Source organism: Gobio gobio, assembly GCF_949357685.1.
Source record: "Gobio gobio genome assembly, chromosome: 19".
Taxonomy (NCBI): Eukaryota; Metazoa; Chordata; class Actinopteri; order Cypriniformes; family Gobionidae; genus Gobio; species Gobio gobio.
Genome location: NC_137112.1, coordinates 16,807,227 through 16,833,354, shown reverse-complemented (window position 1 = coordinate 16,833,354; position 26,128 = coordinate 16,807,227). Strand labels below are relative to the sequence as shown.

The following is a 26,128-nucleotide window of genomic DNA, read 5'->3' as shown; positions in this document are numbered from 1 at the left end:
ATTCCTGAACAAACACAGTGGTTATTATATATATATATGTTTTCATAAATGTGATTGATTTGTTGTTTTTCTTTTATGATTTATTGATGCGTACCATTTTTTTAATGTATCAATTGCACTGACTTTTGTCACCTTCCCTTTGATCCACCCAGACCAAGTCTATCCAAATTCCACTACTATTCGCTCCATCGGTATGGTCGTTAAAGATCAGGTAATTAAATGGGATCACCTCACTGGTTATATGACTTTGAAGGGTACTGAGACCTTATTTACCAGCCGCACTTGTTGTCAAGAAACTCACAATTATGTTGTCTGTACATGTAACACATTACAACCTTTCTCTCCCAATGATAACAAGCTTGTAAATGTTCAGTCGTTACATGGTCATTCGAATGCTGTTCAAGTGTCTCATACACAGTGGTGCATCATCAGCGAGATGAACTCCTTCACATATGGGGGGCTAACCTGCCCTGCCAATCATTCCTTCTGCTTGGAAGTGACAGAGGACTTTTCTATAGGTCAGATCAACATCCTTGGAAGAATGCCACAGGATGCAGAGGTCGCCCCCTGGTGGGATGACACCTTTTATGAACATGGAACAAAGGCATTGATCGAAACGATGGACTTGGTACAGAAAGTTATTCTTCAAACCGAGTATCACCTCTCCCAAGCGCAAGTAGAAACAAACTTGGCGCGAAAGACTGCACAGATTCTGTCTAGCACATCCACCAGATCGGCACAGAGTGCATATTCCTGGTGGGACTGGATACTTCGAGGATGTGCTGCTGGAAGCGCACTCATCTTCCTCTTCACGGTATTCCAATGCTGCTACTTCAGACACCTCATCAAGTCTGTGAAAACATCCACCAACACGATCTTAGCCCTCAGCCCACTGCGGCTACCCACCTTGCAAAGACTGAAATGACACCGTCGAAACCTTGTGAATGGCTCACGGTGCCAAGAGGGACAAACTGTAAGGTGGTGCCGATCGGTCTGGGCCGAGAGATGCCGTTCAGTCTGAACAGAGAAACCGTGATTTCCCGGAAACAAAGGACTTTCCCAAAGATTACCATTCGAACACTTCCCCAAATACACAACAGCCCCACCCGAGACACATCACACTGAGACACACACACCACACATCCACACCCTGCACAGCACCCTCTGTATAACTCACTCTCACCCACACTGAAAACTCATTCAAAATCTATGCAACGTTAAATGTATACAATGTGTAACTATGCATGTTTAGTATCATTTGAAACGTATCAGTGCGTCTGGTAAAATGGTCTCATTCTCCTAAATCATAATGCAAACCTCCAAGAAGTTATGTAAGTTGATAAAAATACTATGTCTCACCAAAAGGTGACCCCCCACAGATCATCTACTCAAGTGCCTCCTGTATGTAAATAAATGCCCTCCTTTGCAGATGTCTAGAACCCATTCAAACACAGATCCTGGTTGCCCATTTGTGACCCCCCTGGATGAGGGACCAAAATCTAATTATAACCTCAAACACCACCATTTGTGGTCTTATTGAATTATCTGGGTATTTAAGGGAAGGTGATACAAGAATCGTGGAGTCTGTATTGAGATTTCCCACACTGCTTGTGTGTAGTTTTTCATGACCAGGTAAAGATTTCTAGAATCCTTGATTCTTGAATTATTGTTTCTGTATATGATTGATTGATGCTTTTTTACTCTTTGAGTTGACTTTTGATTGATGTTTCTTACCTGGTTAATAAATCGTTATGCTTTAAACTTACTGCAACGCATTTTGTGTTATTAACTCAGTATTTCATGTTATAACCATAACAGTACGGATATCTGCTCAGGTTAGTTTAACACGGACTAAGACACGGTTTTGGTGAAGCTTAAAGAGCACACCGGATCGATGCTTTAGAGCTCCGACTAACACATTGGCACTAGGTAACGTATACTTGGACTGTAGAGGTTGATAGGCTAAACAAGTCTTTCCGTTTAGAACAATAGTAAATTGTTAGACCAATCTAAATAGGGCAACCTCAATTCCTGATTATTGCAATATTGTTCTAATTAACGTATTCGTGGGAAACCACGGCATGATTATAGAAAGTTATCATCAGAATTAGCAAGTTGGTCGCTTGATTCTGTGATAATGGTCATGGCCTCTGATTAGAAACAGTTTTGCATTAATTAAGTGAATTCAGATCTAAGGGAACTGAATAAAAATATTCTGGAATGATCAACGTATTGCACGGGCGTCCAGAATATCAGTGTGTCGCCTCTGCCTAGATGACCAAGACTGACTGGTCCGTAACAGAGATCGTAAACCCGGCCGGTGCGAAACTCTAGACCGTTACTGGAATCTTGAATGCGGAGTATAACATAAGATAAACGATTTAAATTGAAAGACAAAGTATAAATCTAAAGTTAATGGTTAACAAAATCATTTAACACATTTTCATTTAATGGAGTCAGATGAAACAACAAGGTAAATACATACAAAAGAATGTGTTTAAATTGAACTGTTTTATTGTGTAAAAGGAAAGACAGCGATACGCAGAAACACCTTCTCCCTGCCATTGGACGCCGAGAATTGGACCAGTGGGCGGGGTTTTACAAAGGGTTACCTTATTATAGTCAGTTCTACGTTAGAGTGTTTTATATAATATTCTATATTATATAGCGGAGAGCCCCTGGGGGGCAGAAGACTTTAGATATAAGATAGATTAGTTGTTCACGGATACAAGACCTTTATAGATGAAGGGAGGTGTGCCACATTTTTTGAGGATGGCACTAGGGGGTTCTATAGTTCGTTTTTGGGGTAGTTTTCTTTTTTGTTTGGGTGCTCCATTTATTTGTTGCTTACAAGCTTATATTTTCTCTGCCTATGGTAATATTGTGAGAGGTCGAATAAAGCTCATAAATAGAAAAGAACATAATGGATAGAGTATTGAAATTTGTCAGTTTTAATGTGAAAGGATTGAATGGGCCGATTAAAAGAAAAAGGGTTTTGACATATCTTAAAAAGTTAAAAGTAGATTTAGTTTTCCTACAAGAAACTCACCTCACTGCGCAGGAACATAAAAAATTAAAGAGAGAATGGGTGGGGCAGGTAGTGTCATCTTCATTCAATTCAAGAGCCAGAGGAGTAGCCATTTTAATAAATAAAAATACACCTTTGGAAATACTTGATACTGATATTGACTCCACAGGACGCTATGTTTTTATTAATTGTAGAATATTCTCAGAACAATGGTCACTCCTAAATTTATATGCACCTAATTATGATGATGAATTATTCATGCAAAATATGTTTCTAAAGGCTGCGGGGGGACAACAAAACATACTTATAGGAGGGGACTTCAACTTTTGCCTAGATCCTATAATGGACAAATCAACAAAGGCCATCTCAAACTCAAAAGCAGCCAAGACAACTCAAACATTTATGAAAGATCTAAATTTAATAGACATTTGGAGACGGATGCACCCTCAGACCCGGGATTATTCCTTTTATTCTTGCCCTCATAAATCTCATACTAGAATCGATTTATTCTTAATATCCACCCAATTATTCCATAGAGTATTAGACTCTGAATATTTATCAAGAACGTTATCAGATCATTCACCACTGACTTTGTCCATTTTGTTTACAGATAAACCCAAAACACCATATAGGTGGCGCCTTAATCCCACTCTCCTTCAAAGAACTGATTTTTGCACATTCATAAGAAACCAGATTAAATTGTTTTGTGAAATAAACTGTGCTTCCTCCCCTGATAGCTTTATTTTATGGGATACGTTGAAAGCCTATCTGAGAGGGCAAATAATCTCCTTTACAAAAGGTCTGAAAAAGCAACACACAGAAGATATTGACAAATTAGAAAAAGAAATCTTACTTCTAGAAAAAGATTATCAAAGAAATGGTTCTTCTGGCACATATCAATGCAAGTTCAGAAAAAACTCCAATACAACACATTAGACACTTACAAAATTGAAAGAGCCATTTTAAGAACTAGACAGAGGTATTATGAATTGGGAGAGAAAGCACATAAAGTATTATCCTGGCAACTGAAAGCAGAGGAAAACGCTAGAAATATTAATGCTATTCAAACTGAAACAGGATCTATCTCGTATAGTCCAACAGAAATTAATGATACATTTAAACACTTTTATTCAAATTTGTACAAGTCAGAGTTACCTAAAGATTTGACCCATATAGACAATTTTCTATCTAGAATCGAACTACAAAAAATTAGTGAAGAAGATAAAATAAATTTGGACCTCCCCTTCACGCAGGTAGAAATAATAAAAGCCCTCAATTCACTTCAATCTAATAAATCCCCAGGAGAAGATGGTTTCCCACCTGAATTCTATAAGGAATTTAAAGATTTACTCACCCCACTGATTATGGATGTAATAAACCTTTCATCTAAGACACATAGGCTTCCCGAATCCTTCACGACCGCTATAATTACAGTTATATTAAAAAAAGATAAAGATCCACTAAAATGTGCCTCTTATAGGCCTATTTCATTATTGAACTCAGATTATAAATTGATCTCTAAAGTGTTAGCAAATAGGCTTAGCCTGGTATTACCAAAAATAATTAATCCAGATCAGAGCGGCTTCATCCAAAAACGACTATCTGCCAATAATTTAAGTCGATTTTTCAATATAATTCATTTAGCAAAATAAAGGCCAGACCGCACAATAGCGGTGGCGCTAGACGCGGAAAAAGCCTTTGATAGGTTGGAATGGCCCTACTTATTTAAGGTATTAACTCAATTTGGTTTTGGACATATATTTATCAACTGGGTGAGAACCTTATATTATAACCCCAAGGCAAAGATTACTACTAATGGACAAATTTCATCCCCATTTTCGTTACATAGGTCCAGTAGACAGGGATGCCCGCTGTCCCCGAGTCTGTTTACCTTAGCCATTGAACCTTTGGCGGAAGCAATTAGAAGGGACCCTGATATAAAGGGCTTTAAGGTTGGACAGATAACCCATAAAGTTAACTTATTTGCTGACGATGTTCTTTTATATTTAACAGACCCTTCTCATTCTCTCACTCGACTACAGGATTTATTAGATACCTATAGTACTGTTTCAGGATACAAAGTAAACTATGACAAAAGTGAAATAATCCCCTTAACAACATTTAATTATCATGCGTATCAAGGTACATCCGCATTCAAATGGGCCCCAACTGGAATAAAATATCTTGGTATAGTTGTGGATAATAACTTAAAAAATCTTTATAGATTGAATTATTGTCCAATACTCAAAAAAATTGAGGAGGATCTGCGTAGATGGATTGGTCTCCCCATCACTTTGATCGGGAGAATTAATTGCATTAAAATGAATATCCTACCAAGATTGCAGTATCTTTTTCAATCATTACCTATTCCATTACCCCAAAACTTTTTCAAAACACTTAATAAAAATATTAGACAGTTCATTTGGAACAACAAGGTACCAAGGATATCTTTGGAGAAATTAACATGGAACTATCAGTCTGGGGGACTACAATTACCCAATTTTAGAAAATATTATTTTGCTGCCCAAATGAGATTTCTTTGGTCTATATCTGAGAAAGACACAATTCCATCCTGGGTTTATATCGCATTCCACTCCCTGAAAGATAACTCCTTTAGCGAATTTGTGTACAAATATAACTACCGAATTTTATCAAGAAAAACTGATAACCCAATTCTGTTACACCTTATTAAACTTTGGTATGATGTACATAAGACCATTGGCAAGGAGATAAGACTGTCACCAAAGTCACCTTTAAATCAAAACGAGCTTATCCCGATGACTGTAAATAACAAGATCCTGGAGGCATGGCATCACAGTGGAATTCACACATTGGAGGACTGTTATGAAGATGGACATTTCATGTCCTTTGAACAATTAAGGAGGAAATATAACCTTCCCAGCAATACTTTCTTTTGCTATCTTCAACTGCGATCCTTTTTGAGGAGCACTTTGAACAACAGCATGACTCTGCCCAAGCTCACGGAAATGGAGAAATTGATGCAAGAAAGTGGACCATCTAAACTTATTTCTGGAGTGTACTCTTTGTTGATATCTGAATGTCCTAAACCTGATTTGTATAGGTCTAAAGGAAAATGGGAATCAGACTTAAATATCACAATTGAAGACCAGCTTTGGTCAGAGTTGTGTAAAGACAGTTTATTTGCCACTATTAATGCACGGTATAGACTTATCCATTATAATTTCCTTCATCAATTGTATTTAACTCCGGAGAAGATTCATAAGTTCAAATCTGCGCTATCTGATGCATGCTTCCGCTGTTCAATAGAGGTGGGCTCCTTCCTACACTGTACTTGGTTGTGTGTAAAAGTAAGAGATTTCTGGATTGACTTTTGTAGTGTCTTGACTAAGGGCCCTATTTTAACGATCTGAAACGCAAGTTTCAAAGCGGGAAGCGCAAGTAACTTTGTGGGCGGGTCTCGGCGCTGTTGCTATTTTCCCGGCGGGATAAATGGCTCTTGCGCCCGGCGCAAATCTAAAATGGGTTGGTCTGAAGTAGCTTCATTATTCATAGGTGTGGTTTGGGCGTAACGTGAATAAACCAATCAGAGCGTCATCCAACATTCCCTTTAAAAGCAGGTGCGCAAGTTCCATTATGGATTGCTATTATTATGGCGTATTTACCAGGCGCACGCCAGGAGCGGTTCACAGCCGAGGAGACCTATGTGCTTGTAAGAGCAGTGAAAGACAGAGAAGTGAAGTTGTAATGTTGTACATTATGGTAAAGGTGATTTCACAGTCTTTTTTTTTTCAGTCTTTCAGTTTTTTCAGTTTTTCAGTCGATTTTTTTTCCTGGTTCTTGACGGACAAACCAATTTGTCAGATGTCCTTATATAGGCTACATATAGGTAGCCTATGTCTTGCCACTATTGGGCAAACAGGTCTTATCCTTATTACAATTAGCCTGAATCATTTGTAAGCTAGATTTATGCCTATTTTTTCACATCTTCGTGGCACACCACAATGATTTCCGTCATGTCATGTGTTAATATTTTTTTAGTGTAACAATTTATGATTTGCAAAAATAACTGTTGCATCTGTGTAGGTTACATGAGCAAAGTGTATGCGCGTTGTGCACGCTATACATTATGGTCAAGCATGCGCCCTTAAAATAGCATAATGAACAACGCGCAACGCGCCACTGACTTTAGACTAGGTTTTCTCTGGTCAGTGGCGCAATTGTTTAATGGAACAGCAAAATAGCACCAGGGATTGTTTGCGCCGGAACACGCCTCCTTTTTTGCGCTGAACCGCCCAGGGAGCGCAAGTTCATTCACTAGTTTAGCGACGTGCTTCTGTGGAGGGAAAAGCGCGCTTTGCGCGGGTGCAAAATAGGAATGACACATGCGTCGGTCTACAAAGTCAATTGCGCTGGGTGCAAGATAGGGCCCTAAGATTACACAAATTTCATTACCGGTTGACCCAGAATTTTGTTTGCTGGGGAACTTCATGAAAATTGATAAGATGTTAAACAAGTATCAGAAACATTTTCTGGAGATAGCTCTGGCAGTGGCTAGAAAATGCATTGCTGTCACATGGAAATCTGATTCCCCTCCATCTATAACTAAGTGGTATTTAGAAATGAATAGATGTGTACCTCTAGAAAAAATAACATATAGCCTTAGAAAAGGATACAAGACCTTCATTAAAATATGGCAACCCTACCTGGATTATGTGGATAATGTGAGGTTAGAATGTGACTGACCTCGAAGGCATTGCTACATTACATATTTTATATAGAATATTGGAGCACCCTTTTGGGGAGGGGGGAGGGGGGATTTATTTATTTATTTTTATTATTTATTTATTTATTTTCTACTTGTTCTTCTGTTTTTTGTTTTGTTTTTGTAAACTGAAAAACTGAAAATAAAGTATTCCAAAAAAAAATAAATCACTAGAAATAATGCATGTCAAGTCAAGTCAACTTTATTTATATAGCGCTTTTAACAATGTAGATTGTTTCAAAGCAGCTTTACAGTGTTAAACAGGAAAATAATGCAGCATAATTTTATTCAGCTGTATAGCCATTCTGGAAACATTTCAAGTATCATACAGTGACAGTGTGGGCGTTAGATCAATAATTCGATCAGTAATTTAGTTTAAATGGTTAATTTAGTTTAAATTTTTCAACTAAACATCGAAATTAATCTAAATAATAATGTCCCCAACTGAGCACGCCAAGCCAGAGGCAACAGTGGCAAGGAAACCAAAACCCCATCAGGTGACCTAATGGAGAAAAATAAACCTTGGGAGAAACCAGACTCAGTCGGGGGGGCAGTTCTCCTCTGGCCAATTAACAAACAGCGTATTATTATTATTATTATTATTCTGGCAGCTTTACAGCTCGGAGGTCATAATAGATCAGAATATTCGAGGGACCGGGGGCAACATGCTGGAGACGGGTTTATTGAGGATGATGTTGAATAAATAATTATTAAAGTGCAATATTCGAATGATCGGAGGCAACACGCTGGAGACGGGTTTATTGAGGATGACATATCAATTTAAGTATTGTTTAATTGTAATATTCGAACAATCTGAGTCATCACGCCGGAGACGGGTTTATTGAGATGCTGTGTCGATGAGGCAGTTGCAGGGGGAGTCTAATCACGGTCTCTGCAGACACTTCAGGGTCCTGTGTTGGTCATGTGTCGGTCATGTGTTGGTCATGTGTTGGTCATGTGTTGGGCATGTCTGTCTATTATATAATTATAGCAAGTCCTCGATGATGGTTTGAGTGGGTTCGGTGTTAAACCTCCATTCATCAACGATTCACCTCACTTTGACGCGTTCAGTGTGAAATGGCCGTAACAATTTTTTTTTGATAGTATTAAAGCATAAAATATTGTAAACCCTAGTGACCTGCATGAGACTTACTGGTATAAATATTATAATTATTCTTGGAGTACTCCTTTATTGCACAATGCACATTTCTTAATGATGGCTGTTTCGCAATTCTGGGAATGCAAAGAAGGGACTTGTGTTTTCGTGGAGACCAGTCTTGCTATGTGATCTTGAAAGAACGAGCTCAGAAGTTTGTAAGGACACAGAACAGAAATTGAGATGTGTGAACTTGTTGCTCAACTAACCATCCCAGCATATTATATAGTGGCTAACACAAAATAACAACAAACATAACCTATTAAAACATTTATTTCATATTATTGTAGACATTGTTTTCATATACTTGTATATCTTATAACATCCGGGTACTTTTGTGCATCACTTTTTCAAAACTCTTCACTCAGGGATCACATCAGCCTATGTGGCTAAACTGTGGATCATTTATTTGCTTTGGCACAAAATGCGTTCAATGACGACATCTTTCAATTTACATTCATTCTTTTCTCAATTAGATACAAACACCAGCAAAACTTTATGAACTATGAAGGCTAATTTGAACGTTCACACTTTCTTTTTTAAACTGTTCAACTTATGTTCAAAATTTTAACACAAAAATGAATAACACAGAAATTTGAAACCCCTCTTAAAATGCTTGCTATGGATGCGAAAAATGCAGAAAACTGAACCTGATCAGATTTTTTTTTATGACGAAGGAAAGTTTCAGAGGCTGTGTGTAAACGTGCTTGATCTTTTTTTTTTACGTGTGAAAATTTCGGTGTGCAAGGATATTTAGTCATTACCATCTATATAAAAGGGGAAAACTTAGGAACAATTTTATACTGTAATGTAAACATGGACCATGTAACATAAACAATAATGAATAAGCAGTAGAGAGTCAAACTTGTTTTGTAAAGAAAATGTATATTTTTTAATTAAATTTAATATACACTGTATAACGATTTTGGAGGTCAAAACTCAGTTGTGTGTTGATTGTTGAGTTGAAAATCTTCAACTAAAGTGTCAATGTTAAAAGACGTTCAGTTTGCATAATTTAATTGAGACGGATGAACATTTTCATGCAAGTCACCATAAAATTCAGTTCTGACCTTCAAAATCTCTACAGTGTGTTTGTGATGGCAAGAAATGGCAAAGCAATCAAACAGGCGTTGTGTTTTACCATCCAACAGGGGACAAGTCAATTTAAGGAAATCATGTTCACTGTATAAAGTGTGACCTGCAATTGTTTCCTTAAAGAGTGATTTCTGCTTGATTTAAAACATAAAACACCAATACTTACCATAACAATACACTATAATAAGATTTTAGAGGTCAAAACTCAGTTGTGTGTTGATTGCTGAGTTGCAAATCATCAGTTGGTTAAACAACTAAAGTGTCAATGTTAAAAGTCATTCAGTTCACATAATTTAATTGAGACGGATAAACATTTTAATGCAAGTCGCCATATAATTGAGTTATCTCAATATATACAGTGAATATCTACAGTGTGTTTGAGATGGCAAGAAATGACAACGCAAACACACTGGTGTCGTGATTTACTAACTAACAGGGGACAGAGTCATTGTGTTTAACATAATCATTATTGAAAGAGGATCTGCAATTAATACATTAGATAACTATTTCTGCTTGATTTAACTCTTAAAACTCAGTTATTGCTATAAAAACTCTAAATCTCCACAGTGTGTTTGAGATGGCAAGAAATGACAACGCAAACACACTGGTGTCGTGATTTACTATCTAACAGGGAACTGAGTCGTTGTGTTTAACATAATCATTATTCAAAGAGGATCTGCAATTAATACATTAGATAATTTTTTTGCTTGATTTAACTCTTAAAACTCAGTTATTGCTATAAAAACTCTAAATCTCTACAGTGTGTTTGAGATGGCAAGAAATGACAACGCAAACACACTGGTGTCGTGATTTACTATCTAACAAGGGACAGAGTCATTGTGTTTAACATAATCATTATTCAAAGAGGATCTGCAATTAATACATTAGAGAACTATTTCTGTTTGATTTAACTCTTAAAACTCAGTTATTGCTATAAAAACTCTAAATCTCCACAGTGTGTTTATGGCAAGAAATGACAACGCAAACACACTGGTGTCGTGATTTACTATCTAACAGGGGACAGAGTCATTGTGTTTAACATAATCATTATTCAAAGAGGATCTGCAATTAATACATTAGAGAACTATTTCTGCTTAATTTAACTCTTAAAACTCAGTTATTGCTATAAAAACTCTAAATCTCCACAGTGTGTTTATGGCAAGAAATGACAACGCAAACACACTGGTGTCGTGATTTACTATCTAACAGGAGACAGAGTCATTGTGTTTAACATAATCATTGATCTGATGATCTGCAATTAATACATTAGAGAAATATTTCTGCTTGATTTAACTCTTAAAACTCAGATATTGCTATAAAAACTCTAAATCTCCACAGTGTGTTTGAGATGGCAAGAAATGACAACGCAAACACACTGGTGTCGTGATTTACTATCTAACAGGGGACCGAGTCATTGTGTTTAACATAATCATTATTCAAAGATGATCTGCAATTAATACATTAGATCATTTTTTCTGCTTGATTTAACTCTTAAAACTCAGTTATTGCTATAAAAACTCTAAATCTCCACAGTGTGTTTATGGCAAGAAATGACAACGCAAACACACTGGTGTCGTGATTTACTATCTAACAGGGGACAGAGTCATTGTGTTTAACATAATCATTATTCAAAGATGATCTGCAATTAATAAATTAGAGAAATATTTCTGCTTGATTTAACTCTTAAAACTCAGTTATTGCTATAAAAACTCTAAGGGCCCTATCTTGCACCCAGCGCAATTGACTTTGTACACCGACGCATGTGTCATTCCTATTTTGCACCCGCGCAAAGCGCGCTTTTCCCTCCACAGAAGCACGTCGCTAAACTAGTGAATGCACTTGCGCTCCCTGGGCGGTTCAGCGCAAAAAAGGAGGCGTGTTCCGGCGCAAACAATCCCTGGTGCTATTTTGCTGTTCCATTAAACAATTGCGCCACTGACCAGAAAAAACCTAGTCTAAAGTCAGTGGCGCGTTGCGCGTTGTTCATTATGCTATTTTAACGGCGCATGCTTGACCATAATGTATAGCGTGCACAACGCGCATACACTTTGCTCATGTAATCTACACAGATGCAACAGTTATTTTTGCAAATCATAAATTGTTACACTAAAAAAATATTAACACATGAGATGACGGAAATCATTGTGGTGTGCCACGAAGATGTGAAAAAATAGGCATAAATCTAGCTTACAAATGATTCAGGCTAATTGTAATAATTAAGGATAAAACCTGTTTGCCCAATAGTGGCAAGACATATATGTATATAAGGACATCTGACAAATTGGTTTGTCCGTCAAGAACCAGGAAAAAAAATCGACTGAAAAACTGAAAAAACTGAAAGACTGAAAAAAAAGACTGTGAAATCACCTTTACCATAATGTACAACATTACAACTTCACTTCTCTGTCTTTCACTGCCCTTACAAGCACATCAGTCTCCTCGGCTGTGAACCGCTCCTGGCGTGCGCCTGGTAAATACGCCATAATAATAGCAATCCATAATGGAACTTGCGCACCTGCTTTTAAAGGGAATGTTGGATGACGCTCGGATTGGTTTATTCACGTTACGCCCAAACCACACCTATGAATAATGAAGCTACTTCAGACCAACCCATTTTAGATTTGCGCCGGGCGCAAGAGCCATTTATCCCGCCGGGAAAATAGCAACAGCGCCGAGACCCGCCCACAAAGTTACTTGCGGTTCGCGCTTTGACACTTGCGTTTCAGATCGTTAAAATAGGGCCCTAAATATCCACAGTGTGTTTATGGCAAGAAATGACAACGCAAACACACTGGTGTCATGATTTACTATCTAACAGGGGACAGAGTCATTGTGTTTAACATAATCATTATTCAAAGAGGATCTGCAATTAATACATTAGAGAAATATTTCTGTTTGATTTAACTCTTAAAACTCAGTTATTGCTATAAAAACTCTAAATCTCCACAGTGTGTTTATGGCAAGAAATGACAACGCAAACACACTGGTGTCGTGATTTACTATCTAACAGGGGACCGAGTCATTGTGTTTAACATAATCATTGATCTGATGATCTGCAATTAATACATTAGAGAAATATTTCTGCTTGATTTAACTCTTAAAACTCAGTTATTGCTATAAAAACTCTAAATCTCCACAGTGTGTTTATGGCAAGAAATGACAATGCAAACACACTGGTGTCGTGATTTACTATCTAACAGGGGACCAAGTCATTGTGTTTAACATAATCATTGATCTGATGATCTGCAATTAATACATTAGAGAAATATTTCTGCTTGATTTAACTCTTAACACGCAGTTATTGCTATAAAAACTCTAAATCTCCACAGTGTGTTTATGGAAAGAAATGACAACGCTAACACACTGGTGTCATGATTTACTATCTAACAGGGGACCGAGTCATTGTGTTTAACATAATCATTATTCAAAGAGGATCTGCAATTAATACATTAGAGAAATATTTCTGCTTGATTTAACTCTTAAAACTCAGTTATTGCTATAAAAACTCTAAATCGCCACAGTGTGTTTATGGCAAGAAATGACAACGCAAACACACTGGTGTCGTGATTTACTATCTAACAGGGGACAGAGTCATTGTGTTTAACATAATCATTATTCAAAGAGGATCTGCAATTAATAAATTAGAGAAATATTTCTGCTTGATTTAACTCTTAAAACTCAGTTATTGCTATAAAAACTCTAAATCTCCACAGTGTGTTTATGGCAAGAAATGACAACGCTAACACACTGGTGTCGTGATTTACTATCTAACAGGGGACCGAGTCATTGTGTTTAACATAATCATTATTCAAAGAGGATCTGCAATTAATACATTAGAGAAATATTTCTGCTTGATTTAACTCTTAAAACTCAGTTATTGCTATAAAAACTCTAAATATCTACAGTGTGTTTGAGATGGCAAGAAATGACAACGCAAACACACTGGTGTCGTGATTTACTATCTAACAGGGGACCGAGTCATTGTTTTTAACATTATCATTATTTACTATATAAAGTGATGACCTGTGATTATTACCTTAAAGAACAATTTCTGCTTGTCCAGTCCTATATATATATTTTTTTTTTATTGGTGCAAGAAATCAAATCTCACTCTAAAAATTTCAAAAACAAAGGACATTTTTTGGGATTTTAGAGAGCAGAAACTATGTTTTAATTAAAAATAAGTCACACATTAAAATACCTTTACTGTAAAAAAAAAATTCAGGTCTCCAATTGAAAATTTTCTGTAAATTAAAATTCAAGAAATTCAATTTGGCCAACTAAAAAATTTAGATGTGATCGGTCACTAGAAAATTTTCAATTGGAGACCTGATTTTTTTTTACAGTGTTGGTGCTCTTGAAAATAAGCTTAAATGAGAGATGTGGACGGATCATAAACTGTAAGTATGATGACACAACAGAGAATGAATTTCTTAAAGATAATTCTTAATTTTAAGATTCTTTTCTGTAATGTCCACAACATGGCTTTTTCTCCGTTGTGTGCTCATTGTGTTCCCTGATGCCTGTGTGAACATTATGTAATTATAATTATATATATATATTAAATAATGAAGACAGACTTGACTGCCAGCTCTCTTCCCTTTCACACACACAGCTCCATTGCAGGCTATGGAGGTCCCCTGTTGGATAGGTAGACATCGGTCAGGTCCCCTCTTGGCATGTTTAAAAAATAAAAATAAAAATGCTTATTTGAAGTTATATTATGAAAAAAGACCTTAAAACAAAATTTTGTATCTAAGTTTTGTTTCTTCAAAATGACTAGAAACACAGGTCCCCTCTTGGTCAGTGTGGAGTGATGGTCCCCTGTTGGTAATATAGACGTGTGTGTGTGTGTGTGTGTGTGTGTGTGTGTGTGTGTGTGTGTGTGTGTGTGTGTGTGTGTGTGTGTGTGTGTGTGTGTGTGTGTGTGTGTGTGTGTGTGTGTGTGTGTGTGTGTGTGTGTGTGTGTGTGTGTGTGCTGAGCGGTTTGAATACTGGCAAGACTTAAAAAACATAATAAATTCAAATGATAAACTTTCGTGACAATGCAACACTTCCTCGATTGTGCAAGTGGAAAATCCTGTGTCAACTGTGCAGCTCGATTTTAGTGCAGATGCGATGCGCTGATGTGAAGCCATTTGAGCATTATGAAAGGGAGAGAGAGAGCGCGCGCACACGGTGATTCACTCGCGCTGTTTGTGAACTTATGTCTCACAGAAAGTTTTCCTTTTGCGCCTTTGGTTGCAATACTTATCGCATAATTTTGCACTTTGCTGACTTGGCATCCACTTTTATAAGTGTGTAAAAGCCGTTTGGCTTTTGGAACCGAAATTTGGCACCGAAAGATAAATAATTTTTCGATACTCATAGTATCGGATTTTTTCGTTCGACACCATAAATGTATCGCCGTTCGGTGCCCAGCCCTAGACCATGGTCAGTGATGAACCTATGCAACTAAGCTTCTCAAGGCTTTCCGAAGAAGAGAGAACAAGACGTCATCAGCTCCACCTGTGCTTTTACTGTGGCGAGACAGGTCACCGCAGCTCGGGATGTCCACAGAAGAGCCGAATCGTCTCTAGGGTAAACATTGAACACTTTGCATTACTTGGAAATAAGTCCTTCACACTTCCTGTAACCCTAAGAACTGAGAATCTCTCTGTTAATTTGACAGCGCTGATAGTTTCTGGAGCTGCCTTGAACTTGATCAACAAGGACTTCGCCCAAAAAAATTACATCGCTGTTCAACCCTGCACTCCACCAATCAGGATCAAAGCAATACACCCATCGGAGAAGGAATAACTCATCAAACAAGAACTTTAACTCTCAATGTGGGACTGATTAATCAAGAATCCATTTCTCTGTACCTCATGGACTCTCCCAAGCATGACCTCATTTTTGGATTTCCGTGGCTGAACACTAACGACCCAAACATCTCCTGGTGGCATGGTGAGCGAACTCATTGGTCTGATTTCTGCATGAAAACAAGTCACCATCTCCCCGATCTGTAGAGAATCAACAACTGGCTGAGGATCTGAAGGCATTATACTACAGGTTTGAAAAGCCCAGTCTCACACCACACACCCGCTCTGATCTGCACTTCACTGATTCTGTCAGTGGATCACCAGCTTCCTGACAGACTGGCAGCAGCGAGTGAGACTGAGGAAACTTACATCCAGGACTCTCACTACCAGCACTGCCGCACCCCAGGGGTGTATTCTCTCCCCACTGCTCTTCTCCCTGTACACCAATGACTGCACTTCTAAAGACCCCTCTGTGGAGGTTGAACAGCTGGCTGTCTGGTGCAGTTATAACAACCTTGAGCTCAACATGCTCAAAACGGTGGAGATGATAGTGGACTTCAGGAGGAACAGCCCAGCACTCCCCCCACTCACCATCATGAACAGCACTGTGGAAGCAGTGGAGTCATTCAGGTTCCTGGGCACTACCATCTCTCAGGACCTGAAGTGGGACAATCACATTGACTCCATTGCGAAAAAGGCCCAGCAGAGACTGTACTTCCTTCGTCAGCTGAGGAAGTTCAACCTCCCACAGGAGCTGCTGATTCAGTTCTACTCGGCTGTCATTGAGTCTGTTTTATGCACTTCCATCACTGTCTGGTTTGGTTCAGCTACCAAATCTGACATAAGGAGACTACAACACACAATCCGGACTGCAGAAAGGATTATTGGTGCCTCCCTGCCAACCCTCCAGGACCTGTACTCTTCCAGAGTGAGGAAGAGAGCAGGGAAAATCATCACAGACTCCACTCACCCTGGACACCTCCTGTTTGAACTGTTACCATCAGGACGGCGACTTTGATCACTGGCCACTAGAACATCTAGGCACAGGAACAGTTTCTTCCCACAGGCTCCCCCACAAAATTCTTTGTGTGTGCAAGCACACTTGGCAATAAAGCTCTTTCTGATTCTGATAAATCATTGTTTTACCGCAAAACCCCTCCCATGTCTCACAACCAGTGTAGAAAGCCCTGAAACAAGCCTGAAAGTTTAAATCCCAGCATGCTACCATGACTTAATGGAGGTCTTCAGCAAAGTCAAGGTGACCCAATTACCACCTCATTGTCCTTGGGATTGTGCAATCGACCTTCTGCCAAACGCTATGCCTCCCAAGAGTAAGGTTTACCCCCTGTCCCATAATGAAAGTCAAGCCATGGAAGAATATATTAGGCCTACAGAGGCCCTGAATTCTGGCTTTATTCGACCTTCCACTTCACCAGCCGCTGCCGGCTTTTTCTTCGTTAAGAAAAAAGATAGAAGCTTGAGACCTTGTATTGATTACAGAGGATTAAATAATGTAACAGTGAAATTCCGCTATCCCCTTCCACTAGTACCCTCAGCTTTAGAACAACTGCGTGAAGCTACCATCTACACCAAGCTTGATCTGCGAAGCGCCTACAATCTGATCTGGATCAAAGAGGGTGATGAATGGAAGACTGCCTTTCTTACCACCAGGGAGCACTATGAATATCAGGTAATACCGTATGGCCTGGCTAACTCACCTGCTGTTTTTCAATCTTTCATCAATGAGATCTTTCGGGACCTGTTGAACCAATATGTTGTTGCATTCATCGACGACATTCTGATATATTCCAAATCAGAGGCAGAACACATCACTCAAGTAAGAACGGTCCTTTCTCGGTTACTGGATAATCAACTCTATGTCAAGGCAGAGAAATGCAAATTCCATAGCAAACAAACATAATTTCTTGGCTACCAAATAAGTCATCAAGGGGTGAAAATGGATACAACTAAGGTGAAAACAGTCACTGAATGGCCTCAGCCCTAGGGCTGTATGATTAATCGAAAAATAATCGAAACCGAAATTCAGAACCTTTAACCAACGTATTTTTCCCATGTTGGTTATTTCGGTTTTAGTCACGTGACTCCGCCCCATCAGTCACATCAAGTGCAGTTTGCAGGCACACAGAGAGATGCATGAGCAGTTATCTTTATTTATAGATGCCCAGAACCACTATTGTAACTGCATGTTTTACACAGTTTATACAGGTAAGTTAATTGTCGTTCTTATAGCCTACGTGCTGCCACACACACACGGCGCGCACAACCCCCGAAGCCAGATCGCTTTCACTTTCGTCCTCATAAAGTTTGTCAAGTAAATGCGTTTAAAGGTTTGCCAGTTTGAACATTTAAAGGTCCCGTTCTTCGTGTTTTTTTGAAGCTTTGATTGTGTTTACAGTGTGCAATATAACATGTGTTCATGTTTCGCGTGTAAAAAAAAACTGTATTTTTAACACAATTTACTTATCTGTACACCGCTGTTTTCACTGTCCTACAAACGACTGAAGACTTCCTTTATTCTATGAAGTCCCTCCTTCAGAAACACGTAACGAGTTCTGATTGTGTCAGCGGTTCCTGTGTTGTGATTCGACAGCAGCTTAGCGCACGTGGAAAGGTCACGCCTCTTAACGGGAGATATATACGCGCTTAATAATCTCTACAGCGTCCCTGGGAAAGCCAAACAAAGGTGATTTGACTCCGGGATGAAAATAACAGCGTCTCGACGACATGGCGACAAACACACTGAAACGCAGCACTTCCTTTTCTCCACGCGACGTCCTCTTCTTCTCCACGTGGGACAGCAACAAGACCACGCCCCCTTTTTTCGCGTTTTCTTGTGGGCGGAGGTTAGTCTGTTCTACTGCTCTACTGACGTAATTAAAGCAGGAAATACCAGGATGTAGTCCTAACCAGCCGTTCGCTGTAGGCTTTGAGAGGGAACTTCTGTTAAATAAAATATCTCGCTTGGCATTGAACTTTGAGCTTTATCATTTTACAGGTATTATTTATGCTCTAGCAGCAACATTACACACTAACTAAAGTTTGAACAATGGGATCACGAAGAACAGGACCTTTAAAGCAATTGTGAACTATTCAAAAACAACAATACGGAAAACTTATCTGTTCAGTGCTCAGCTTTTTTCTGTGACACAGAGAGCCGAGCCATGTCGCGTCTCTGACAACACGCGTGCACCCTGAAGGCAGATCTGTTTTACCTGCGTCCTGACAAAGCTTTGTCATTTGTATGTGTTTTAAGGCCTGCCAGTTTGAACATTAAAGCGATTTTAGACCATCAGATGTGTATTATGTTGAACTAATGCCTGATATATTGTGACAAACGAACACTCAGACAGAAGCTTGCACATTACGTGAAGATTGCGCGCAGAGAGCAGCGCAGAAACGCTGTGTCAACGCTGTCCTGTGACTAAAGTAAAGTCACTAAAGTAGCTTAGATACTCAACCGTTATAGGCATATATTTTAATACCTTTGAAGTAAGTACAAATCACAGCTTCATAATGAATAGAGACGTATGAGTAATTCACACACACAATCACTCTCTCATTAATGCATTCAAATAAATGTAATGTAGGCCTACTGTGTTAATTTATCTGTATCTGATGTACAACAAGCAGAAATCTGCCCCATAGACAATAACTGCTGAAAGTGAACTGTTTCCTTCAAGTATTTTAAATTCACTTTTTCATTAGAAAAAAAAATTCCACCTTTTAATAGTAGAAAATATTTACAGTAAAAACCTTATCAGGAACTTACTCAAAAACCTTATGAGGGCAAAAAATGGAAAGCAAAAAAAAAAAATGTTCAATTAATCAAGGTTTTTATTTTTGGTCAAATCGTTACAGCCCTACTCAGCCCTCAACAGCAGTGTTGGGCAGGTTACTTTAAAAAAGTAATTAGTTATAGCTACTAGTTACTTCTTACAAATAGTAACTGAGTTACATCATCATAAAAGTAACTAATTACCAGGGAAAGTAACTACTGAGTTACTTTTTTTTTTTTTTTCAAAACTTGGATGCCCCAATATTAAATATGTTAAATGAATGAATTGGACACTAAATAGAATGAATTATCATTATAAAACATTGTACATTAATGTACACTATTGTAATGTTGCTGTGGGACAATGTTAGAGACACCTATCAAATTCAATGCATTATTGTAAATATTATCAGTAGGCCTACTATAGTGTAAATATTGTGTAAATATTATCATTACTATACTACTCCTTTGGCAGTGGAGCGTTATCACCTGGGTTTTTAAGCACTAATTTTGTGGCGGCATGTGATGATGTGAGGTGCTTCATTAGATTAGAATTACTTGCCACCGACGTGGAGAGACTCTTTCTTCCTGGGCATAAGTTGCATGTTACATAAACATTTTTACCTTTCACCTCAACGAGGGAAAAGTAGCGCATACTTCCATACTACCTTTGAAGTCGTCGGACTTGGTGTGTGTGACTATGCATATGCGTGTGCGTGTGTGTCATAGGTGTGTGTGTGTGTGTGTGTGTGTGTGTGTGTGTGTGTGTGTGTGTGTGTGTGTGTGTGTGTGTGTACTCAACCTATCAACCTCAACCTTGTCTCCCATCCACCAATCATCATCAGTTATGTGTACAACCCCACCCACCCCCCAACACGCATGGCATACAGGCCCGCCCGCACACACACACCAACAAGAGAAAGAAAAACGTTGCAGGTCCGACTGACAGAGAGCCTGTTCGGATGAAAACCGCTTCAGTGAGCTCAATTATAGTAACGCCGCATTTTTTTTCTCAGTAACGCTAACGCCGTTGTAACGGGAGAAACAGTAATTCGTTTGATTACTCATTACTGAAAAAAACAATTCCATTAGTAACGCCGTTTATCTATAACGCCGTTATTCCCATCACTGCTCAACAGTAAAAGAACTTCATCGATTTCTGGGATTTGCAAACTTCTATAGATGTTTTATACGTGACTACAGCATGATAGCATCACCTCTGACCTCTCTCTTGAAAGGAAAACCTATAAAATTAAGGTGGACAGATTAAGCCAATGTGATACACCCTTATGTGGTAACACAGTTTAGTGTTTATAATATATGTGTTTATGTGATAACACGCAGCGTTCTTAACCCTTTAAAACCGCACGTATCATATTTGATACACGAGTTTCTAAGACATATATTGAATCAGTGAGAGCAATACTTTCTTTGAAAACCTATTGTATCTATTTTGGTACGTGTATTCTGCCATCTTGTGGAATTTCACTGTACTGCAGGCAGTAGAGGGGTGTTTTTTTAGCTTTTCAAAATGGCGACTGCGATTGGATCAAGACAGACGCTTTCGGCAGGAAAATAAAGGCTAATTTCAAGTTGTTAAGGTAAAAAATAATATTGGATTGCGCCTGATATAATTAATTTAACACTTTCTGAATTGAAATAATGCATAATTACTTAATAATTGAATCGTTAAATTACAAGTAAATCGTGTTGGAAATTGTGTATCAAATTTGATACTGCAGGTATTAATGGTGCTACCACAATGCAAACACACACAATATTGGGATGATTCAATTAATGGTAATAATGACTGAAATGCCATATTAAAATATATATTGTGTTAAAAATGCACATATTAAATTTAAAACTAGAGGAATAAGGTTCTTTATCCCTGAATAGTAATAGATTTTTTGTATATAAGGTCTACACTGTTGTAAGCAAAACGTTCCCCAAAAGCCTGATGTATCAAATGTGATACAAAAAAATATATCATAAACAAATTTTTTTTTTTTGATTTTGATTCAAGGCTTAATAAACATCTAATTTCCAAAAATATACAATTTTCTGCCATTTTTTTAATGTGTCAGGCTTTATTAAAATTGCAATTTTCATTGTGTATTTCAATACTAATGTAGGGGGGGAACCAAAGAAGTGGAACCAAAGTGCGGGTAGCGTTGCACTGCGTTGCCTAGGTGACGGACGCTTTCCGTCTTCTCTCATACAGAGATATGGAAATGAAGATGGCGGTTCATTCTTTCACTACCTGATTATATTATCCTGTTTTCCAGGGCTATCATCTAGGACAGCTGAGAATAGTGAACCACAGTAAAAAAATAATTTGTTGCTCCAGTTTCGCTATTTGAAACTCGTAGCAAACTGTGGGGGCTCGTCCGGGATCTCTCCTCATCACAACCAAGGGGAGCAGATCCAGAGATACCAGAACCACGCGACCAAGGTGACAAGACGCTGCTGCAGGCCAGGAGTCAACCCGTAGGTGTCCGAGGAGGGAGACCAAAGAGAAAAGGGATCTCAACCTCGCTTTGGAGCCGCACTGCTGATCCTGAGGCCAGCGCACGCTACTTACCAGAGGGTTACACGCTGATCCTGTGGCCATCGCACACCAGCATCAGGGAATCTTATCTGGGATCGGGAGGTTGTCACGCACACACAAACACGCCACTTACTAGGTCATTACACCGCTGACTTACTGAATTCACAAACCACAAGGGGACATCAGGACTACACACCATGTCAGCAACTCGCAAATAATTAGTATGGGACATTAAGAAACAACTATTCAGACTCTCAAGCAACGACATCTATCAGGTTGCAAAAGACATTGCAATTAGCATTCAAAATGAAGAAGAGCTGAATGCGAATGATGAAGAAGGCTGCATGGAGTATTTAGTCTCCTACATGCAATCTGACACCTTACTTGGACTTGAGGATGAGGGTATGGGTCAGTTGTTGGTTTTAAATGATTTGATAAGTAGAATCATTAATGGCGTTGCTCCTGTTAATCTTCCTTTGGGTACATTGAGTGATGGTAGCACACACGTTACACCTAGTCACAGTCCATCCACTACAATCCTAAACCCTGCATCACAATCTCATCCTCACCCTTACAACACAATTATGCACACACAACCTCACTCTCACACTCATACCGACACAACAACACAGTCATTAGAAGAACTGAGACAAGCGTATGAAGAACTGGGTGAGAAACTGCGACGACGTGCATTTACAGAGGCCCCATCACTCGCAACTTACCTCCACCAGGGTGAGACGGAGTTACACTGTATGCCACAGATGACCTTGGAGAGACCAGTACTACTGAAGCAAACAAATCGACGAGGGAGTGAAAGAAGGCTTTGCTGAAGCAGAGGTGGTCAGAGGGGTGTTGAGGATCATCAAGCCAGGGGCTTTTAAAGATATGCTTGTAAACAAAGATTCCATCACAGTATCTGAACTCAAAGGCTTCCTCAGGTCTCACCTCGGAGAAAAAGCAACGACTGAAATGTTCCAGGAATTGATGTGTGCAAGGCAGTCAGACCAAGAATCACCACAACAGTTTCTCTACCGCATGATTGGGCTCAAGCAGAAAATCCTTTTCCAGTCCCGACAGGCTAGTGCAGACATTTCATATGATCCGAAGACCATCCAGGAGGTGTTTCTCCATACTATCTACCAGGGTTTGGGGACAAAACATGCTGACCTCCGACAGAGACTGAGGCCTCTAATCTCCAACAGTCAAGTCACAGATGAGGAAATCCTTCGTCAGGTCATGAAAATAATGAGTGATGAGAACGAGCACCAGCGCAGACTAGGCCAACTGCCCCGACAAAAGGTAACACAAGCACACAGCGCCAAGGTTGAAACGGGAGATCTTAACAATAATAACAAGTCACGGGATGCGCTATCAGACAATGGAAATCTCCAGACAATAAAACAGCTCACTTCTCAGGTAGAGACACTGACACATATGGTGGCTTCTTTGATGGAGCAGCGGGCAGAAAATACTCAGGTGTCTTACTCTCCTTCTCAGCCAACCTCTAGTAGACCTGTCCAACCACAACTGGGACGACCTGCAGTCCAGGTGAGAGGGAGGACAGCTCGTTGTCCGAAATGTACCGAACAGAATGCACAGGAGTGTAACCATTGCTTCGTGTGTGGAGAGGCGGGACACAGGGCAGTCGGATGTCTGCAACGAGTCAGGATGCAGGGAAACGGGGCTCGGTCTTTGTGGAGGGACGCCCAGAGACCGGTGAGCAGCTTCAGTCCCAAAAAGTAACAAGTAATCAACAAATAACAAGACGCCCCAAGCCAAACAAACAGCAAAATCCATATGTACTGACCAGCCAGAGTAACATCGCCTGCAAAGCACCCCTAATTGGGAAGAAAAGTCTGCTGAAATGTTTGATTGGCGGGTACCCAGCTACAGTCCTGTTTGATTCAGGTTCGCAGGTGAGCATAATAGACCAACAGTGGACTGACACTCACATTCCTAGCCATATCTTGAGACCTCTCTCTGAGCTTTTAGAGGAAGAACTTGGCGTCTATGCAGTCACTGGCCATGCTGTTCCCTACAGTGGGTGGGTTGAGCTCACGGTTAATCTGGCAGGGAATGAAGACCCGAATCTCACCGTACAGGCTCCTTTCCTAGTCAGCCCGCTGCCACTGGCCCAGCCCCTCCTAGGAGCCAATGTACTCCAGGAGATCATTAGAAGGAAAGAGTCCTCGGGTGACGCAGTTGCCACGGTTGTCAACCTTCTCCGCAGTGCCTTTGGAATAGAGGAGGACCAGGTAGAGGCCATTGTGAATTTCATCCAGGTACCTCCTAAGACATACTGTGATCCAGTCACTATTAGAGTGGGCCAAGACCATACTATCATTCCCCCTGGCAGGACAACCCATGTATGGTGTAGGGTACCCCCAAACTTTGATGTCTCTAATCCCATTGTTTTATACGAACCGACGGAGGGAAGTGTTGTCTTAGGGCAGCTGAGTGTAGGGGAAGGCCTCTTGGAAATCAATAACACCCGACGGCCTTATGTTAAGGTGCCCATCTCCAATCACTCGAAGCAAGAGGTCACCCTGCCGAGGAGAACCTCTCTGGGAACCATCCAACATGTTATCAAGGTGATTGAGACCGATGCAACAGCGTCACATCAGGCTGATCCCACACCAAGAAAGATGACATCAGTCGAGGTTAAGGCTGTCGCTTCGCCCAGCACCTCTCCACCCGAGTCCTGGCTTCCTCCTGTTGACATCAGTCACCTCAACCCTGAACAACAACAGACAGTAAAGGAAGTGCTCTATGAAGAATGTGGAGCATTCGCCCGTGACAGCGACGACATAGGGTGCATCCCCTCCCTACAGATGGAGATCAGGACCAAGGATGACATCCCAGTTCAGAGGGCCTACGCATCCATCCCAAAACCACTCTACAGGGAAGTTAAGGAGTACATCCAGGAGCTGTTGGTTAAAGGATGGATTGTGAAGTCCCAGTCGCCCTATTCAGCTCCTGTTATCTGTGTAAGAAAGAAAGATGGGTCCTTACGCCTGTGTGTCGATTACCGGCTCCTCAACAACAAAACCGTGCCGGACCGTCATCCCCTTCCCAGAATTCAGGACCTCACTGACTCCCTGGGAGGATATGCCTGGTTTTCGATCCTCGATCAGGGGAAAGCCTACCATCAAGGTTTTATCGCCGAAGGATCAAGGTACCTGACCGCATTCATAACCCCATGGGGGCTCTACGAGTGGGTCAGAATACCCTTTGGGCTATCGAACGCCCCAGCAGCCTTTCAAAGGAGCATGGAAAGTATGCTTGACACGCTCAGAGACGAATGTTGCATCCCTTACCTCGACGACGTGTTGTGCTTCTCCAGGTCCTTTGATGAGCATGTGCAGGTGTTACGCAGAGTCCTCCAAGCCTTGCAACACCACGGGGTAAAGCTGAAGCCGGAGAAATGCGAGCTCTTCCGCAAGGAGGTCCGATATGTCGGCCGGTTGGTGTCAGCAGAAGGAGTAAAAATGGACCCCAAAGACCTTGAAGCAGTGCGGGCACTGAAAGACAAGATGCCACAGACAGTTGGGGACGTCAGGCAGTTGCTTGTGTTCCTGAGCTATTATCGGACATACGTGTAGGATTTCTCACGTATAGCCAAGCCCCTGTACAACCTGCTCCAGTCGAAGCCCAGCACCCCTCCGACCAAACCGCCAAAAGGAAAAACAAAATGCAATCAGCAGTCCTCCCGTACGCCGGTAGAATGGAAAATACAACACCAACAGATCCTTGAACAGCTTGTGGACCGGCTGACCAAACCCCCAGTGCTGGCTTATCCCGATTTCAACCGCCCCTTCACACTCCACACAGATGCCTCCCAAAAAGGTCTTGGGGCAGTTCTTTATCAGAACCAGGATGGGAAGATGAGGGTGATTGGGTACGGGTCACGCACACTAACATCGGCAGAACAAAATTACCACCTACACAGCGGAAAGC

At 40.1% G+C, this 26,128-nt stretch overlaps 2 protein-coding genes across 2 annotated transcripts in view; one reads left to right on the top strand and one right to left on the bottom strand.

Moving 5' to 3' along the window:
• Nucleotides 1-26,128, bottom strand: part of LOC307143438 (thimet oligopeptidase-like) — a 317,590-nt gene that overhangs the window by 244,533 nt on the left and 46,929 nt on the right. The gene's annotated exons all lie outside the window — the stretch shown is intronic.
• Nucleotides 83-1,758, top strand: LOC307143443 (uncharacterized protein; the record flags this gene model as incomplete). The annotated part of the gene is made up of 1 exon (XM_079844997.1): nt 83-1,758. A coding segment is annotated over one exon (843 nt), but the record flags the coding sequence as incomplete, so codon positions are not given.